The sequence below is a fragment of the Cygnus olor genome, chromosome Z, assembly GCF_009769625.2.
Source record: "Cygnus olor isolate bCygOlo1 chromosome Z, bCygOlo1.pri.v2, whole genome shotgun sequence".
In the NCBI taxonomy this organism is placed as follows: Eukaryota; Metazoa; Chordata; class Aves; order Anseriformes; family Anatidae; genus Cygnus; species Cygnus olor.
In genome coordinates this window covers 18910703-18931155 of record NC_049198.1, presented here as the reverse complement: position 1 = coordinate 18931155, position 20453 = coordinate 18910703, and the positions used below count along the sequence as shown (strand labels likewise).

At 38.8% G+C, this 20453-nt stretch overlaps 1 protein-coding gene across 6 annotated transcripts in view; it reads right to left on the bottom strand.

Moving 5' to 3' along the window:
- The window catches only part of MAP3K1 (mitogen-activated protein kinase kinase kinase 1), a 60515-nt gene that overhangs the window by 35521 nt on the left and 4541 nt on the right, over positions 1 to 20453 (bottom strand). Inside the window, exon 1 of one of the 6 annotated variants that reach the window (XM_040540458.1) lies at positions 19790 to 20114. The exons of 3 other annotated variants lie outside the window; for them this stretch is intronic. In XM_040540458.1, the coding sequence (XP_040396392.1) occupies positions 19790 to 19830 (41 nt within the window). In that variant the 5' untranslated portion in view covers positions 19831 to 20114. Of the gene's footprint in view, positions 1 to 12952; positions 13358 to 15502; positions 15786 to 19789; positions 20115 to 20453 lie in introns of those variants that run through there. 2 more of the 6 variants (XM_040540460.1, XM_040540462.1) reach the window with 2 other exon arrangements.

Below are 20453 nucleotides of genomic sequence, written 5' to 3'. Positions count from 1 at the left end.
TGAAATCTCCTCCCCAAAGTAATAGTATTGGTTTCGACCAGGATAAAGTTACAACTCAAACTTTCAGACATACTATCATTAAAACAAAATCAGAGCAGCTGAATTTACCAATGTTATCTTTTTATTGATCTAAAAGAATCGGGGAATGAAAAAAATAAACTTGTGAAAAGCATGAAATTTGTAAACAGGAATAAGCACAGATCAAGAACACAAGTTCTACGGACACTTATATTTTTGATTGGAACTTCAAAAACACTTACTTCAACTGCAGCCCTCAGGTAATTTTCTTTAATTTGATATTTAATTTGATACTTTGATACAGTGCCTCATACGAAAGCTTTTTAATTCATGCTAACCTACAAGCACAAAAAGAAATGACCTCTCTGTCTTAGAAAAGGAAGTAGTCTCACGCAGCTGAAACTACAAGTATTATTAAAAAAAGCATTTAGTTGCTTATTGAGAGAACTGCATTAAACAGCACTGGTTATAGGATAAGCTCCTAAGGTATTTTCAGTGAGATGCGTGCCAAACAAACAAGAATTATCTAGAGCATTGGCATATATTTGTTTACTTCAGGCAGAGGAGACATTTTCAATGGCAATGATCTCTCTATCATCATGTTCTCTTAGAAAATGAACTTATATAGAAATATTGTGATACACTTAAAATTCATGTTTGTGTTTCTCTGGGGCTTGTTTTAAAATACTCAGTATCAGTATTTATTCCATCTTGGATGTTTGTCAGTATTAAATATTTAAAAGTGTGTGACTCCAGATTCTTCTCATGAATTATCTGCCCATAAGTTTCTTATATAAAATGCCTTAGACTATTTTTGAACATTCTAAAAGCAAACCCATATTTTAGCAGGTTCGCACAGCAACAGAATGAGCTCCATCTTAGAATGAAACCTCATGCTTTAAGTAACAGGAGATCCTCATTCATTAGTGCTGGAAAAGATGCTCAGGGCAAGTGGTGACCATATTACTTGTTTTCCATTTTCCTACTATCCTAGTACTTATCTTTAGTTTCCATTAGAAACACATCAAAACTTTCTTTATAATCGTCTTTGTCAGCTTCTTATTACATCTACCTTCTCTCCTCGTAGCATTTGCTGTTTTTATATATAGATATATCATAAATAAATCACATATATATACACACACGATACATTCACATAACTTCAAAAAGAACAGCAACTTGGTTTTGGACAAGTAACAATACTAAATCAATTTTACTTGCCAGGTAAAGGTTACACAGGTATTATTTAGACTGTGGTAAACTGGGACAATGCAAACAAATGTGCTTCCCTTTCCATCCACACTGCCATGGCTGTGCACATGGACAGTACCATTTTAAGCTGCTGCAGTCAAACTCTACAAGAATTTGCCTACCAGAGCCCACAGTCAAACAACACAGACTCTCACAGAAGTGGAAAGAAGCAAACCCCAAACCTCTGATACGGCAACAAAACCAAACCTCCCTGTTCAGAGTTTCTCAAAATTCTGTTGGCATCTTCACAGTACACGTCAATTTCCAGAAGCTAATTTATTTGTTCATTCTGAAACAGAGATATCCAGTGGATTTATTACGTCCCAGGCTTTATGCATACAGTCCAAGAGTTCACTTCCGTAAATGTACTCTCCAGGCTTCACATTTAATTGAGAAAAATGTTCATGTTGAAAGAATATATTTCAAAATTATTAAGACTTACATTGTCAGACGTTGACTGCCAGCATTCAAGCTAGTAGGTTCCGATTTCTTATATGTTGCCAATCAGTCATTAATTACCATTTAAGACCAGTGATATCACCAGGGAAAGCACGGTTTTAAGAATGGGCACGCAGTCAACCCATGCTATAGGACCCAGAAAGGTACAGATAGGTTATTAATGGTTATTAACCATTTGCACAGTATCCTCAAACGTTGCTTCAGCTGAGATAGCAACATTCAGTGAAGTCCACAGCTTCAAAGAAAAAGCATGAACACATAAGCATGCTTTCAGCTTTTTAAATTGCTCCCTCAAACACCTCACCTCTGTTCCCCCCACCTTTAAAAAAAAAGAAAAAAGTTGTCCTCTATCAATAAGTAGATTTGGAGACTAACAGCATGACTTTTGCTTCTGTGGCTGTATTTTATTCATTTGTATTCGACTCTTGAAACCTTTAGCACAGAAGTTTACTACCAACAAACACACTCAACTGGGAACACTTTCTTGGCTTAACTGATATTTTCCTACATTTCTAAAAGCGACTCCCTCAAAAATAACATCCTCAAGTGATATCCTCCTGAAGCCACCTGAACAGATGTAGAAGTACAGATAGGTTGTTTATCTTCTTCAGCTTCTTAGATGCCAATGCCACTAGTGCGTGATTAAAAGAATAATCATTACTAGGAAATAGTGAGAGTGATTCATGAAGCAGTGGAATTAACCAGATTTTTGCATTTTATTTAGAACAGCGATGAAGAAACTTAAATTCTGTGTTACAGAGATTTTATTCAAATTATCCCTGCATGGTTTTATTTTTATGCAGTAAAGTATCAGCTTTGACTTTCAGCTTCACATGCTGTGATTACTCCAAGATTTTCAGTTTGGTTAGAAATCTAACTCTTAGCCATAATCTACAAAACTCTAAAGTGTTTAAGATGCTTTTAAACATGAAAAACTACATTGATTTTTTTTATTTTTTTTTTTAAAGTCAAACAGCAAAGAGTCCATAAAAGATTATATGCAAGTAGGATCTTGAATTTGCCACTAAAATAATCTTAGATCAAGTACTAACATTAGAACTGGAGTGACAGCGAGCACAGAAACATGTTAGGTAATTTAAATACCTAGGCCCTGAATAAACAGCTACATATGCCACTACAGAGGAAGAAAGGGTCAGAAGCTACCCTAATCTTGGTAGGTGACTCGCTGAAACAGTTCCATATTCCATCTTCTCAGCAGCATTGTCAGTTTAAGGAGTTCCTCCTCCCTACCTATGTTATTCACTTCTATTCCTTCCCACTGCTGTAGATCTGACTTTAAAAAGCATTTTTGAAACTTGAAGATGGAGAGGAAGAAGGAAAAATGGAAAAGCATTGAGCTCGATTTGCTCTGCAATGCAATTCCTAGCACGGTCCCACAACAGTTTCCCTGGAAAACAGACAGGATGGCATTTCTTAGCAACAAACTTCAGTCGTTCTCTGCAGACACAGTACTTAAGTCTTCCATATGCACACAGCATGTATATATACACTGTAATACACTTTCCAGTAGAGAAGATGTCCCAAACACAGCAATGGAATTTAACAAACTGATGAACACTGTTTCATAGGATGGAGAAAGTTTTATTACTAAAATGAAGCTGAAGAAGTAGGAATTACAGCCCTACCAAAATCTGAAGTTTGTTTTCTTTCAATCTGAATTTGCTCAGCAAGATATCAGGGCTAGAACCTGCAGCCACGAGGTTATTTGTATTGGAGGACTTAACGCTCTGAAAGCGATTAATGTTACTTTTTGATTTTTCTGTTCAAGAGGTTACTCCCCAAAATAACTACTTCCTTTGTTCACTACTTACGGTAGGAAGAAAAACATTTTCAGGACAGAAAGAAAGTGTGATAGGACTATTTGAAGACAAACGTAGGAATCAGCTTACAGGCAACTAACTACAGCTACTGCACATTCATTAGGCTTCCAGCTGCAGTCTGTGACTCCACAGAACCTCCCATAAGAGCATCTTTATTAAGATCATTTTTATAAAATCAAACCCAAAGTCTATCTAGCCTAGTATCCTACATCAAATGGCAACTACCTGTGGATAGCACGGTAAAACTACAAGAACATCTTTGGAGCAACTCCTCTACTCAAATTCTTCCTCACAATCACCTACAATTTGCAGCCTCAGAGAGGAATTGGAGGAGGATGTCCCTGCATGTGTTTGCCTGATCAGTTTTTGATCTGCTGTAAACTTTTACCTTCTGGTTTGCATGTAGGCTGCATACTGGAAACCAAGGGATGTCACATGAAGTGACCCAAGATATTTAAAAAATTTCAGCTGACCTCAGGGGAAAGAAAGTTTACTTACCACACCACAATGCGAGAAAAGAGCAAAGATTGCTGTTAGCCAAGATTAACCGTAGTTACAGGAGGGTATGCAAGGAACACGGAAGTAAATGCATACTGTGTATTCCAGTCAGCTTTTACACTGATTTTGTGTACAAATGAAGGTTGGAGAACAACCACACAGACATAAACAGAAAAAGGAAGGTCTGGGGACACAGTAACTTGAAGAATTCCTGTAAAGACACAAGCACCTCGAGCTCCCCCTGAGTACTAAGTAAAACTAATTGGTCCATAAGAGCATGGGCTTTGCTTTCCTTATTTTTGCTATTAATAATTTAAGAAGGTACTTAGCTGCCCTAGGTAAAAGAGATTACATGTTCTTGATTACACATGACACTATCAGCATGAATACGCAAGAATACTGATAAAAAATGCCACTGTTTCAATGTTGAGACAAACTTATGCCAGAAAAGCCATTATATACAAATGCATTTAAACTACAAGAGAAAAGAAAACAAAACACCACTGTTCTCTCAGTGTGGAGAACTACAGAGTTACATATTATCAGTATATTACCAGCAGTTTTACAGTCAGCATTTCCTAGCAATACATGTAATTTATCACCTTAGCTTTCCCTAAAACTTTTTCTCCTTTAGGGGTAAGGGTGGATGGTGCATGGAGACAGAGAAATACTACTTGAGATTAGGACATCTGATAGTAAAACACTTTCAGAATTCAATGGATGCTTCACTCAACAGACCAAACTGGCAGATGGGGAATTCTGAACTCCCTTCTTCACCTTCTGGGGAGGGAAAAGGGAGACACTATGCACCTATGGTTTATGTTAAAACTCCAAAAGAAGCTGTACATCCAAGAAGACATTTAGAAAACAAACAACAACAAAAACAACAGATCTGTCAGTGTATCACATGCATACAGCCCAAAACAGCAGAGGAAGCAAGGCAAGCTTTATTTCGTTAAGGCTTTCTCTACGGCAACTATACTATAGCAATGAATTCTTAGAAATAAGGTCTGATTGATCCCCAGATTGTGAAAAAAATCACTTGTAAGTCATATCTTAACTAAGAGTTGATAAGCATCTTCTGTCAAAATTAACTTTTCTGCATTTTTAAGGCACTTTGACCAATTTCCTTATAAGTGTTGAAACTAAAACAGAAACACCACGTGTTTGCATCTTGGAACACGTTCTTAGGGATCTTAGCAGTTCTTCCTGCTCTAGGCATTGAAGTTAGTGACAAAGTGTAAGAAGTCTGTAATTTCCTGCTTTGCAAAACTATCTAAACTATTAAGTCACTTTCTTAACATTTAATAGGCCGGCAGGAATAGATTAACATAGCTGGATGTTGATACTGTTTCATTATCACACTGAAAATGGTATCTCAGCTATGAAGGAAAGCTTACATCAGAATTAAAGATAAACAAAAACAAACCCAAACTCCTGAAGGCATTAATAGCAAAATGCAATCTCTCTCCAAGGCCTGAACAGAGGAGAATTAGACATTCATCCAGAAAGATGCATTTTATTCTCTCTGAAACAAAAAGAACAAATACTTAAGTTTCAATACACTTGGGAAAGTTGTATCTGACAACATGTAGTACAAAGACAAAAACAGCTATTAGGGGAAGCTAAAGGCGGCTTCAGAAGGAATCCTTCTCTTGCAAAAGTGGGAAATGAAAATCCATTCTGCAGAAGTTAGCTGCATGTATTCAGTTACTCCTGACTAAGAAAAGCTCCTTCTCCCTCCTGTGTAACACATCAAATCTTTGTTACTAAGTTAATGGAAGGCAGAAATCTGGGAAACAGAGGTTATTTTCAAGTTCTGTCCTAATGCCTGAGCACATTTTGTGCAGCAATTCCTTTTCTATGGATCCTTAGATTAAAAACAAACAAACAAAAAAACCCAACCAAACAAAACAAAGCAGTTGGTTTGGACAATGTAGAAATACAGCTGTTTGTTTTAACAATTATAAGAAGGGAAATGTGTGTGACAAACAGTATTACGTGACTTTTGCACTGAACTGGTTATGAATAGCATGGTACACAGCTGGCTCAATTTGAAGTACATAATAGTTAATAAAGTTGACACACATGATCGGCACAGAAATGAATTTTGCTATACCATATGATCTGTAGTATTCTTTAGAAGATTTGCTTAAATGGTAAACAGCTTACTATGACAGACACATTAAGAACACAACAGGAAACATTAACTCGGAGATCAGTACTTTGTTTTCTTGCACCAGAGAACACGTTCATGGCGAACTGTTCTTGCAGTAAGCCCCCTTGTATCAAGTCTGTAGCAATCTCAGTATCAACTAAAGAAACAGATGCATAAGCTAAGCTAAAAGCACAAGGCACTTGTTATCTACAGTTTGGCTCATGAGCCTTCTACAGCAGTATTTTTTTTTTAAACAGTTCATCTAGGAGCAAGAAATTCAGACCTATTTCAGGAGGGGGGGAGTGGAGTTATTCTACTGTTCACAAAATGCAAATATTTATCTTATAGTTATCCTCTTTACAAAAGAAATCTTGTGTCGTTTGCATATAATGAAGCTAGTTTGAAGAGGTAAAGGAAAATATTACCTAATCTGGGAGGTGTGAGTTACTATGCAAGTAGCAGCAGACTATTCCACTTACTAACTACCACCTTCAGGTTCACAAGACATTGCACACAGAGCAAACTACCTAAAGTGATCCATAAGACAGCGTACTGTTCTCTCTCCTTGTTCCAGGACCCCATAAGCAAAAAAAAGGTATTCACATCTACGTAACAACATTAACTTACAAGCAACTTTCTCACTGATATAAAACCTAGCCAATGTGTGAAAAAGTCGCTAACAAAAATTACAATTACATGTTAAGCTAGTTAGTTATCTGGAGGTTTTCTTTTAGTTTACTGAATTAAGCGATCTGTAGTTTTTCTTCCTTATAAGGACAGTAGGATTCGAATGTATGAGAGAAAAAATTTAAAAATTTCTAGATCTAATTCATCACAATGAACAAATGCCACTAGTGTTTGGGGCGGTAGGGAGCAGCTATCTTGTCTGCATCTTTTTCTAGCTTTGTATATTCAGCAATTAACATAATTAAAAGCAAAGATGATATTCCACTGCATATATATATATATGCACTTCAGTGCTTCAAAAAAATTTTTATCATTAAGCAAGGCTTCTAGTGTAAAACATACCAACAACTTGCAATCAGACCTAAAGATATTAGAGCTATGCTGGTGTTAATGGTAGCCCCACAAATCAATTAAGCAATTCTATCTAAATGAACAAACAATTAACACTGAATCTGGAAAAAAACATACAGCAAGTTGTTTTCACATTTTTCATGTATCTTATAACTGTCACTTGTTCCACAGGGATGCGTGCCCAAGCTCACTGGTAAACTTGTTCACTAACAAGCAATAAAATAAGTTGAGATAGGAGACTGAAGCCCTGTTTTTCCAGGGAGTTCTCTTATAAGGAGTCCAAAAGCCTGATAATTTGCAGATTTTGACATTTCACTTCGGGACTTTGCTAGAACAGAGCTCCTTATCTACTTCAAAACACAAAGTGAGTATACTAAGTGAGATACTCTTCTTGTACCACAGTTTTAGCGGGCATTTCTGAAACTAACACATGCATTCACAGAATCACAGAATTGTCTAGGTTGGAAGAGACCTCCAAGATCATCTAGTCCAACCTCTGACCTAACACTAACAAGTCCTCCACTAAACCATATCACTAAGGGCTACATCTAAACGTCTTTTAAAGACCTCCAGGGATGGTGACTCAACCACTTCCCTGGGCAGCCCATTCCAATGCCTAACAACCCTTTCAGTAAAGAAGTTCTTCCTAATATCCAACCTAAACCTCCCCTGGCACAACTTTAGCCCATTCCCCCTCGTCCTGTCACCAGGCACGTGGGAGAATAGACCAACCCCCACCTCGCTACAGCCTCCTTTAAGGTACCTGTAGAGAGCAATAAGGTCGCCCCTGAGCCTCCTCTTCTCCAGACTGAACAATCCCAGCTCCCTCAGCCGCTCCTCGTAAGACTTGTTCTCCAGACCCCTCACCAGCCTTGTCGCCCTTCTCTGGACTCTCTCGAGCACCTCGACGTCCTTCTTGTAGTGAGGGGCCCAAAACTGAACACAGTACTCGAGGTGCGGCCTCACCAGAGCCGAGTACAGGGGGACAATCACTTCCCTAGACCTGCTGGCCACACTGCTTCTTATGTAAGCCGGGATGCTGTTGGCCTTCTTGGCCACCTGAGCACACTGCTGGCTCATATTCAGCCGACTATCAACCAGTACTCCCAGGTCCTTCTCTGCCAGGCAGCTTTCCAACCACTCATCTCCCAGCCTGTAGCGCTGCTTGGGGTTGTTGCGCCCCAGGTGCAGGACCCGGCACGTGGCCTTGCTGAACTTCATCCAGTTGGCCTCAGCCCATCGGTCCAGCCTATCCAGATCCTCCTGCAGAGCCTTCCTACCCTCGAGCAGATCGACACACGCACCTAACTTGGTGTCGTCTGCAAACTTACTGAGGGTGCACTCGATCCCCTCGTCCAGGTCATCGATGAAGATATTAAAGAGGACCGGCCCCAGCACTGAGCCCTGGGGGACTCCACTAGCGACTGGCCTCCAACTGGATTTGGCTCCATTCACCACAACTCTTTGGGCCCAGCCATCCAGCCAGTTTTTAACCCAACCAAGCGTACGCCAGTCAACCTCCTATTCCTGCAGTAGATTTTTACTTCCATTTATTAACAGTTTCTCATGAAAAATTCTCTAGTAATTTTAAATACCATGATGTCCTAAAGCCAGAAAGAATATGTGCATCTGTGCTTCCCAGCATGTCTTACTCTCGTTCCCAGAACTTCTCTAGTTAATTTTAACTTAACAGTCTAAGGGAAATTAAACTAATAACGGCTGAATCTTCTACGTCTTTTCAAAGTCACGTTATCATTTCTTCATGCAGTAATAAATTTTGGTCCATTAATGTGCATTCAAAAAAGCCTCACTAGTTCTTGAATTGGTGAATAAAGCCACAGAGTTTCTCTTCAGAAACAGGAGTTTAACAAAAAGCCCTCAAGAAAGTCATATATTTCGAGATGAGTAAAATTTTGGCATTACGCTTGGAAGACCATTAACCACTTCCAACTTCAACTTTTCAACAAAAAAAAATGAAAAGTAAATATGACAGTTACTTTGAAAAAAGCCTAACTACTGGGAAAATGAGACTACAATGAATGAAAATTCAACTGAATATGAGAAAAATTAAACAAGGAGCACGAATTCAAAGCAGTTACATCTATTAAGTTGTAATATGAAAGCAAAACATTTTCATCAGTTGCTACTTGCTGAGACGGAGAAAAAACTATACATCTCCTCCATTAATAAAATGACAATTTACTGTTACATACATTATTTTCACTACATTTAACTCACTATCCCCTTAAGTCAACACCTAAGTTTTAGCGATTAGTGGCAAACAGCCATAGCTGCTTTACTTTAGTGAAATGAAAATGAAGAACTGATTATCTTCAAGACGACGCACTCTTATTTGGAAAGATAGGGTTTTCAGATCTGCCTTATAAGCCTTCCTCCAAAAATTTCACAGGCATTTTATGCAAGAATAGCCGTAAGTAAAACACTTCACTAAATTGCTGGTTGTCCACCCTTTGACAATCTGTGAGGATTTAAAAATAGAATCCATACTGAAATCAGCAGTACCCCAAAGAAGGATTTTTTTTTTTTTTAAAACAATGCATTAAAAGATAAGAAACAGGCAAGAAAGTCTCTCTTACACAACACCTCCAACACAGACATTTCAACAATACAGAAGACTACTGAAGTGGTTACTTATTAAATTGCCTTTAACAAATACCAACTAAAACCTGAAACTAATTTCTGTGCCTCACCACCGAAAAAAACAAAACAGATGAAAAAAGTGTTGTAGCTACCAATATCCAAACAGTACTGAACTAGACTGTAATGTAGCTTCGCCATATTAATGTAAGGAACTGGAACTTAGAAAAAGAACAAAGCTAATGATTATTATTCCTCTCATTCAAATCGTATATTAAAACTAGATCTGCTAACTTTAACTGAAAGACAAATGCATAGCTTAAGGACAGACCACAGCCATAAAAGAGCCCTAAGGTCACTTGTCTTAACTTTCTAACCTTTTGTACTCATTATATAACCAGAATGAACCAGAATCGATATGCAAAATATTCCACCCTACCTTTAAATAAGGTATCTGTCCTGCTGAATTAAATTGAGAGCCTAATGTACGGTGAAACTTTATGGAAGACCTGCAACCCACGTTTCCCACTACCCCTTCTTTCAAAGGCAGAAGAAGCTGAGTACCTGTTACCAGAACAAGAAGCACTTGGCACATACCTTTGAGAAAGTTGGACAGTATTTCATGACTACTGCAGTTTGTACATTCACAGAAGTGGCACCCGAGGCTTTTGTAGCTCATTTCATTCTCTGTAAAGTACAGCTAGAGCTGTTCTGGCTTCCCCAAAATTTTCTTGTTCAACACAATCTCACGTGAAAAGACAGCCTTCTAATGCCCTCAGTTAACAATACACCTGATTAGGACATCAACAAAAATATTTTTAAGGTATTTGTGTAGGGTATGAAAAAGGTCAGGAAAAAGTCTTCTGAAACTGAGAACATAATTTAATTATAGTAATCTTATCAACACCTTAAATAATTTCTTAAATGAAATGTTAGTTTCCACCTTGTCATGTTAACGTTCTAGATTCTTTCATGCTACTGAACTCCTACAGAACACACTAGGCAAGGAGCTGCCAAACTCTGATGTGTACAGCCAGTGGTGTTCATTATACTTCAAAAAGACATATGGTTTGAGAAAGAAGTACACTCCACTGGTAACGGTAACAATCACGGCAAAACCACTTATGAGCTCTCTCCCTTCAGAAATCTTTTCTCAAAGAGCAGTATTAAGTACTATCAGCTAGTTTGATTTTGATGGAGCATAAGACAACTTAGCATTTTGTTTAAAAAAATAACATACAATGCATAACTTTAAAGTGAGGTTCAAACAAGTACTTAAAATTTTATCTTTGGAATCAGACAACCCGATTTTTTAACATGAAGAGTTGATTAACTGTTGAAACAGTGTGAAACCTGGGGTTACATACCCCCGGTATGAAAGCTGGGGTTGTTCAGCCTGGAGAAGATAAGGCACCAGGGACACCTTATAGTGGCCTTCCAGTACCTAAACGAGGCCTACAGGAAACTTGGGGAGGGACTCTTTGGGAGTGGAGTGATAGGACAAGGGAGAATGGTTTAAACTAAAAGAGGGGAGAGTTAGAACACATTTGGAAGAAATTAATTACTGTGAGGGTGGTGAGGCAGTGTCACAGGTTGCCCCATCCCTGGAGGTGTTCAAGGCCAGGCTGGATGGGGCTTTGGGCAACCTGGTCTGGTGGGAGGTGTCCCTGCCCACGGCAGGGGGGTTGGAATAGGGTGATCTTAAGGCCCCTTCCAACCCAAACCACTCTATAATTCTATAGAACCCTCTGAGATATAATGCAGATGTTCCCTCTCTGCCATTACAATTAATGTATGATGGGGGGGGGGAGCAGCGTGTATATGTTGTATAATTTAAGTATATATGCATACACACAAACTAAGGACTACTGACGATCTCCTTCAGTCACATTTCTTTCTCTCTACAAAGAAGGATTGTGACTTGAAGCAGTAATACTTACTATAGCAAGATAATACCCATAAAAACGTGGGAAAATAGAAGCACACCAGCTCAAAAAAGGGGAAAAGATACCCCTCATTACTGAGAAAACCTCCTTCAATCAAACGAGATCAATACCAACAACCGAATCTGAACTTATTCCCAGAGGCGCCACTAAGACAGCTTTTACTCATCAGCTGTGCTGCAATGTATCAAAGGATAAAGAAGCAACAAATTAAACAGACGATTACCAAGCAGTCTGGCAAGCTTGGCAACTGTACTAGTTTATGGTCCCATTTCTGACCACCCCGCTGTGTTAGGACTCTTCTGATTAGACTTCCAACCTTAGAGTTAAAAACAGCTCATCTTAATATGACACAGTAATTTGTCTACAGCTCTTATTAAAAATTCATAACCCAGTTTCATTTTTCCTACTTTGCTCCAGAATGTAAGTTCTACCATGAAAGAAAAGGTGCAAAGAATCCATACCTTAGAACTTTGGAGGTTTACTTTAGTTTAATGGCATTGCCACGTACAAGCAAGTACAAGAGGAATCTTGTCAAATCAATGCATCAATAGAAAGTACAAAAGTTTAACTACTGTCACTGAAATATTTGAAATATGTTGATTTTAAAGTCACTGAAAAGCACACTATTCTGGAAGACCTTTACATGAGAAAACTGTCTAAAAAAAAGACAAAAAAGCATTTTCTTTAACACAGAGGTAAGTTCCTTATTAAGTTTTAGCAAAATATTCAAAGCTAAAACAAATATTTGTGATGACTAAAGATGGCTTAGACTCATTTTACTTCTTACCACGAGGACTTATATCACAATAACAGTCTCTCAGAAATGGGACAATAACTTAACTGAGAAGGCAGCAGTCTCATTTCTTTGAATAGGTGCATTATGCGCTTTTCAAACCACTACAAAAATACACCACATATATAAGAAAGCAAAAATAAAAGCTAGTTTCCAGGAAATACTGATGGAACCTTAGCTGGGGAAGTCTGTGCATGAAACAAATCATGCCCTTGTGCCGTGCTAATGGACTGTTTATGGAAATACTTTTCTCAACAGGTTAATCTTAGACCAGGTACTGGAATTGGCCTGGCTGTGAACTAGTCACTAAGACCAACATCCCTCAGTGGATTAATTGCTACACTAAACTTACAGGCAATGGGCTGCAGAATCCATCACTACGGTGACTGAGCCCCAAGTCCACTTGGATGTCAGAAGATGCAGCCTTTGAAATAAAATTGGAACAGGGCTGATTTCAGTCCAGACTGTGCAGGAAAAATGAAGAATGTACTGTCAAACAATTCTGTCCTGGAAAACCAAAGACATTGGCACAGTTGGTTTAAGTTACACTTCTAACAACAAATACTATGTGAACATTCAAATAAAGGACTCAAGCTACATCTCTTTGACCTTTCCTGTCTGCAGTGGTCAATGTGTTCTAAGGAGAGCCTTTCCACCTACTTGCATAGCATGTCTGGGTTAAGCATTAGCCAGAGAGCCACTCATCTACACAAAACCAGAAAAACTGCTGTATGATTATGGAAGAGCACGGTTCTCACAACTTATACCGACTGCTCATTCACAGCTTCTGAAATACTAACGTAGCTAAACTGAAAGAGTTAAACATTCTTACTCATGTAATTATAGATTATTTTAACAACTGCAAAGAAGTATACAGTAAACCGACAAATCCTTATCAAAAGTTGCCATAGTAAGAACTAGCTATACTGACTGTTTCCCTCACGAGAGCCAGCTTTTTCCACTCCCAGTTATAAAAACATGCCATTTATTTGAACATGGAAAGGGAGTAACAGTGCTAGACCCAGATTGCATCATTTCCCACTTCCTTTTAGGTATCAAAATGCAAGCCTCACCACAATAAGGCTCAGAAATCCAATGAAGCAGATGCGGGACCTTCAGGAGGGGAAGTGTGATGTTGCTTCTTGCAAGTGAGCTTACAAGTAAAAAAGAACAAGTTCCATATAATTGCTTTATTTTCTGAAACTGATTGTAAAGAAATGTGAAGAAAGATTGGATAGGCTGATTATTACTGACAAATGCTAAAACCCTTGGCTAATAATCCTAACTACAATGAGAAATTCAACTGTAATTATGCTTACCCACTTGATATTTGTGGTTTCAAGCAAGAAAAACTAGTTTTAAGCATTTCTTTAGGGCAAGATCCATAGGCCTGCTTTGTGCCTCCACCAAACCATAAATTTGTCATCACGTTGGCTGCACAAGAAAGTGTTTTGAAATCTAGAGGCAATGGTATCTTCTCCCCACAAGATTTACTGGAAATATTTAGGTTAAAAAAAAAAAAAAAGCATGTCACGCTTAAGGTACCAGCTCCTATATCACAAGCTATATACTCCCCACAGAGGGGAGACAAAGCATAGCAGGTCCCACTAGTATAACCAGTACAGCTCTTTTGCATAGATGGTTTCACAGATCTCAAAACGCAGCAGTTGCATAAGTCTGGTCTTCATCTATTCTTGGCTTTGTTCCAAGCCAATTTACCTACTTATCAGTTGTGCAAATCATGGAGATGTGTAGACATTTCAGCTTTAAGATCAGAGAAACTTGATTTGAGCTTGTACAAATGGTAATAGAAGAATAAATTTGTACAGTGGTCTTTCCCTTATAAACTTGTATAGGAACAGAGTAGAGTTATTTCCCACTAAGCAAAAAAAACGCAAGTGAGTATTTTTTCAAAAACTGTAGGGCTTCCAAAGCATAGCTATTTATAGTTGAAGAGGTACTAAGTGCATTATACAACAACAAAAAAAAGAACGAGAAAAAGAAAAAAGAAAGAACAATCCTATTCTTCATTTGACAACTTTCACTGTTGTGTCTTTTCAATCAGGGTTTTAAGTGTGGCAGAAACATAATTTTAAAGTTCTCAAATCAGCATGTATCAAAACACTATCAGCACAGCCTAGCAGAAGCAGCCTTAGAGTGATAAATACACCTAAATTTAAACACATTTAGTTGCAGAGATTCTGTTAAAGCATAGGGTCTTGCACTTTTTAACACATGCTACGCTAACAGATCTTACACCCTTCCTTCCACCAAGCTCTACATGTGCTTTCCTCCCAAATTTTCTTATTTCAGTCACCCTTTGAAATCTCTTCCAGCTTTTTTGCCATATATGCATGTGTCTCTGTGTGTACTCCCACCTCCCTCTCTGAAATTCTGTGGATTGGTATTCTCTCTCTCTTTCTTTCTCTCTCTAAGCCTTCGCTCCATCTTCTTTAGCTCCCTTGTTCCACTTTCAGCTCCTCTCAGGACAACTGCTTCTCCTACTGCACACTCTCCAACTAATTGCCTTCCAGTCCTCCAGCTTACTCATTCATCTACTTATTCTCTGTCTTTCAATTACCAGCTTCTCTTCTTCCACACCCAGCCCCATGTTTTCCTCATGTTGGTATCCCTTCATCTAATGTGTTACCTCTTCCACTTCCTTTCATCTTCTTCCAGGTACACTTCTGTCCTCAAGCCTTTGTTTCCCTACTCTTCACAGCTGTTTTCTTGCCTGAACCACAAATACAGTGCTTGAGGTTCTTCCATGAAAGCTCAGGCTACATGCAACAGTCACCTGAAGCATCACAGAAGGTCTGTCTTTTCTGATAAGCCCCCATATCTTATAAGCCCCATACCAAGCTTTTATGTAGCTGAGGGCTGCAAGATGCGCAGCACTTACTGTGAGCACAGCAGTCTTTGTGCTAGCATAACCCTGCTGCCAGTAGCTTTGTGGGGCTGATGAGCATAGAAGCTTCATCCAGAACACTGCAAGAGTCACATGCAACTCTAAGGTGAACAGTGTTAATTTGGTTCTGATTTCCCTCTGAGTTGGGATTCAGGCTTTGCGTGAAACACAGATTAGCAAAGGGTCACTTACTTAGTGATACACATTGCTTTATCTCAGCCTGAGGCACCAATACCACAAATCAGATAAATACATGAAAAGTGGACACTTGCTTACAAAGAACAACAATTAAGCCTATAAGGCACCATAATTACATAGAGGTTTTACTAGAGATTCAATCACAGGATTAAAACCTCTGTTTTCCTCTGGGTCCCAGCTATTTATGGTCATTTAGTTCTCAATTGTTTCTACATTTGTGAGTATTGTTAAAGGTAATGGAACTACTTATGAGCACAGACAAGTTGCAGCCTGGAAAGAAATTCTAAATTTTTTAAAAATCATTTGTCAAATCAAAAAAAAGTCAAAGACACAATTTGATGAAGTCCCTATGGAACTCAGTCTACATGGTAAAGGCTGGCAGATTTCCTACTGGTTCTTCTTCTTAGCTCCTCAGCAGTCCACATTGTGGGCTGAAGGGAAGCCAAAAGCCTAAACTGTCTGGCTGCACTCTTCCTGGCAAACTAGATTCCCAGGGTCTCCAAGTGGCCTGCCCTGGCACTGAATAGCTATTCCCTTTTGCAGTACATTTTAAAATATAGGAATGCAATTCATACGTAGCTGATTTCAAAATACTGAAACCATTGTCCTTCTCCAATTTGCTTCATCGGGCACCCCCACTGCTGGTAGCAGAACTAAAATACTGCCACACACATGCATGGTGCTGAGCAAGTCATAACAAGCAAACATTTCAGCATACTCATTTTCTGCAGAGGTATTGAGGGGAATTATATGCTTCAGCATATTTTCTGGGACAAGATGGCTTACCATTGTACCTGAACATGCAGGAACACATGCTTAAGAGACTGAAGAAACATTACTGCTGTTTCTCTTACAGTATGTACACATAACTTTTAAAGATCTCATCTATACTTCAAAATTTTCCAATGTAAGTTACCAATTATACTTGGCAACTTCAAGACCAAATATAATTATTCTCTAAACGAGTTCAGGAAAATGAACATTAAACAATTTAATTAGTTTACCATCATTAATTAGAGAAAACAGGGAAGCGTTTTGGGTAAAGACAGTACCTTTCTGAGAAATGCCAGAGTCTTCCTAAAGTCTTGCGATGTTATTAGCAAAATTGCATCATATACAGTATTTCAGGAACAGTCAGGGAAAGTTACCAGCACCAACATTTGATGGTACAGAAAGTACTTGAATGAGATGGCATCAAGACCTTTCTCATGGACATCTCATAGGGAAGCTTTCAGCTCAAAGCCTTCCAACATTTGTTTCCCCTTCAGAAGGGCACATCTAGCTTCAACTGCAGAGGTGAAACAGGATTCATACGATATGTTAGGACTGCAGTCTGCAAGCCCTGATTTTACTTTTATCTCTAATTAAAAAAAAAAAAAAAGCTTCATCTGAGAAATTCTTTTGGGCTGAAGTAGTGTGTGAAGTAATGTGTATCTCAGGTACAAGGAAACAGTTTCTGTTTGTTTATTCTACTGATCTGCTGCTTTTGAACCCTTCCTCCATGTTTTCCATTTCGAGGAAAGTCACTTGACCCACCTGCCTTTAAAATATATGAAAAAGGAAAAAGCTTTATTTCTGTTATGAACTGAACCCTTCACTACCAACAATAAAGCTGAAATTACTGACAACACGGACACTTTTGAATGGACCTGAAGTCCTTTGGCTTCTGAAAAGGCAGCCAGATGATGGTGTTTCCAAGCAGGGGTAGAAGACAGAGCTTCCTTAATGCCTGCTGATCCTCTCTTATTGGACCTGCTGTTCCCCCATCACTTCACAGAGCTCTGCTAGGGTCAGTGACAACAGAAAGGCACGCTGACCTCCAACAGAAAGCAAAAGCAATGGCCAGGCACTACACCAGTTCTAAATTGCCTTGTATTGCCTGAACTAAACACTCTGCCAGTCCTTAATAGTTCTCCTCCCTCAGCTTGTTGAAGATATCAGCATATGTCAGTTTATAATACTTAAAACATCCTTACATGAAAGCACCTTCCAACTTTTAACAGATGGAAGGCTTCTTAGCTTAATCCGAAATGTTTCATTACTCAGTTCCTTCATGGGGATTGTCTGCCTGCTTTCCACAAAAGAGGCAGTTTTAGTGTCAGTCTGCATAACAGTTTTCCCAGGGAGAGGAACCATAAAACATCAGTCATCCAACCTTTTCTGAATCGGTTTGGCACGACGCATTCCCACAATGACAGCCCTGAAGATTATCTGCGTTGGTTTCTGCCTGAGATCCGCGTGGCCTAAGGAGAGTCATATCGTGCTCTCGTACAGAAGGCAGGGAGGGAGATCCTTCCCCTCCCTCTTCCTGTAACGCTGATTTAAAACAAACACAGAGAGCAACCTGCATTGCTCCACCACCTCTTCCCTTGCTATTCCTCCCAAGCACCTCTGGGAGGAATAAGAAGCACGCAGCTCTGACTCAGAACAAGTTCTTGCCAGGGCACCAAATGGGAACTGAGTTAACTTCAGGAAGACGTCTGAGGGCGCGAACAGGCCCACATGGAGCAGAAGGTACCGGTGCAGGAGATTCCAGCCCTGCCCTTGGAGGCTGGAAGGCAAAGACAGCTCTGCTTGCCCAGCAGCCTCGCCAGAAGCCTGCGGCCACAACTGCAGGGCAGGCGTGGAAGAGTGGCTGCACTTTGCTCTGCAGCATGGACGAACTACTTTCCACGCTTGTGAAGGAAACCCTCACAGAAAGCACACTGCCCCTGCCCTCCTGACCGGCTGGGGCATCTGATGTGCCTGCAGAGCACAGGAAGCCTACTGTGTTGAAATGCTCATTACAAATAAATGCAGAACTTACAGCTTAAAAACAAAACCAACAACACAACAAACAAAACAAAAAACCCCACACAACAAAATAATGTCTGTTCTATATTTATGGAAGTGCTCATTTGCTGGAAATACAAGATCTTATTGAAATAACTTTTTGAAAATAAACTTCTGCCTACTGATATTTACATTGGAGTTTTACGAAAAACTCCATCCAGCCCCTCTGTTTAAAACCCAGCTGTTCACATTTCCATTTCGGGTTTGAAATTCCTCAGAAAGAACTTTATACAACTCCATGAACCATCACATATGTTTTACTTTATGAACAAATCAGCAAAATTAATAAGCACTATGGATCCTTAATATGGCAGATGCTTTCCATTTTTTTAAAGAACAATATTTCAGTGAGTTTCTGTACTAATCACAACTTCAATATTTTTGTAGATTAGGCAAACAAGTTTTTAGTCATAGGCTAGGCATCTGTAGGGATATTTACTTTAGTGAAAAAACAAACATTTCAGATGCATTTTAAGGGAACATTTGCCATCAGATATGTAACCAGTATTGTAATGTTAACCTACAACAAGAGGAAAAAAATTGAAAGGAATATTAGTATCATACCAAACAACTCATCAGTCTACAAACATGACAAAATTAAAAAAAATAGTGCAAGACGTTGATAGACTGAAAGAACTGTCCCTGACTACAAATGAGTTTTCAAAGAACACATTTAGCAACCAGAAATTAAAGGACTCTGTCATGATTCAAAACAATTAGAATATTGTCTTAACCATGACAATAAACAAACACTTGCCTGCTAGAGTGTATTAATCTGACAAGGTCAGTAAACTCTACGTGAACTGCAAATGGGAGGTCATAGCAAGATTCATCACACAATTCAGATATTTGCATTTCATGTGCCTCTTCAAATACAGGTAAATGTTACCTGTAGGTAATCGGGAGACCTGATTATCCACTAACCTTTGAAGCTGCCTATTTAAAGAATTACTAAAATAAAAGTCTGCAGACATTGACTGGTAGTAGCATGGTAAAACTGAATTTGCTTAGAAAATAAATTTGTTTCTCAAATGAGTATTTTCATACATTCAACAGTATCCAAGAGGAACAATTCTGAAGATACAAGCATAGCGGTCATTAGGATATACAAAAAAGTTGGTCAATATACAAAAAAGTGGTCATTAGGATATACAAAAAAATCCTCAGGATATAAGAGTGTTATTTGACAGAAATAACTAGTGAAATGCAATACGTGTTTGTGGGTTAAAACAAGGAGTATTAGTTGCACACCTCTGAGGGTTAACTAACAGCTCACAAAGTGACCTGATCATCACTGCTGACAACTGAGCAAAAGCTCATTTCAATTTGCTCAAAAGCAAGATGACAGGATGCTCTGAAAAAGAAAAAGAGCACAGAAAACAAGACATCAGATGTGGTTAGATGTCAGTGTGGACTAGCAGACACAGTCCATTTCTCCAGTGCTCCACTCCCATCTTCCACAGTGACCCTGGATAAGTTACAAGGCAGTCAAATATCAACAGCAACGCGTCAGCAATAAATGATATGCAATATATTGATGAGAAACACTATGGGAGGACATAAGTCCCCTGGTGTAATAATACACCATAAGTTCCCTGGTGTAATACGTACATTAGTGGCTATTCCATTACAACCCAGAATATTAGGACAAGGGAGACGAGAACAAGCAGGACTATGTAAAATTTTCACAAATGACACAAATAGTTTACACTTCAGGGATACAAAAGAAATATACTGAGAAAGTGTGAAACTGAGGTTGTGACTTCAGTTCCTGTCTCATCTCATAGCAGAGAAACAGGAATACTCAATGACATTCTAAGGTCACAGAAAAAGAGTGAAAACCCTTTTTGCAAACACCTTCAAGTCCATCATCATTGGATGCCAAGCACCATCAAAAAATTAGGAAATACTTCTG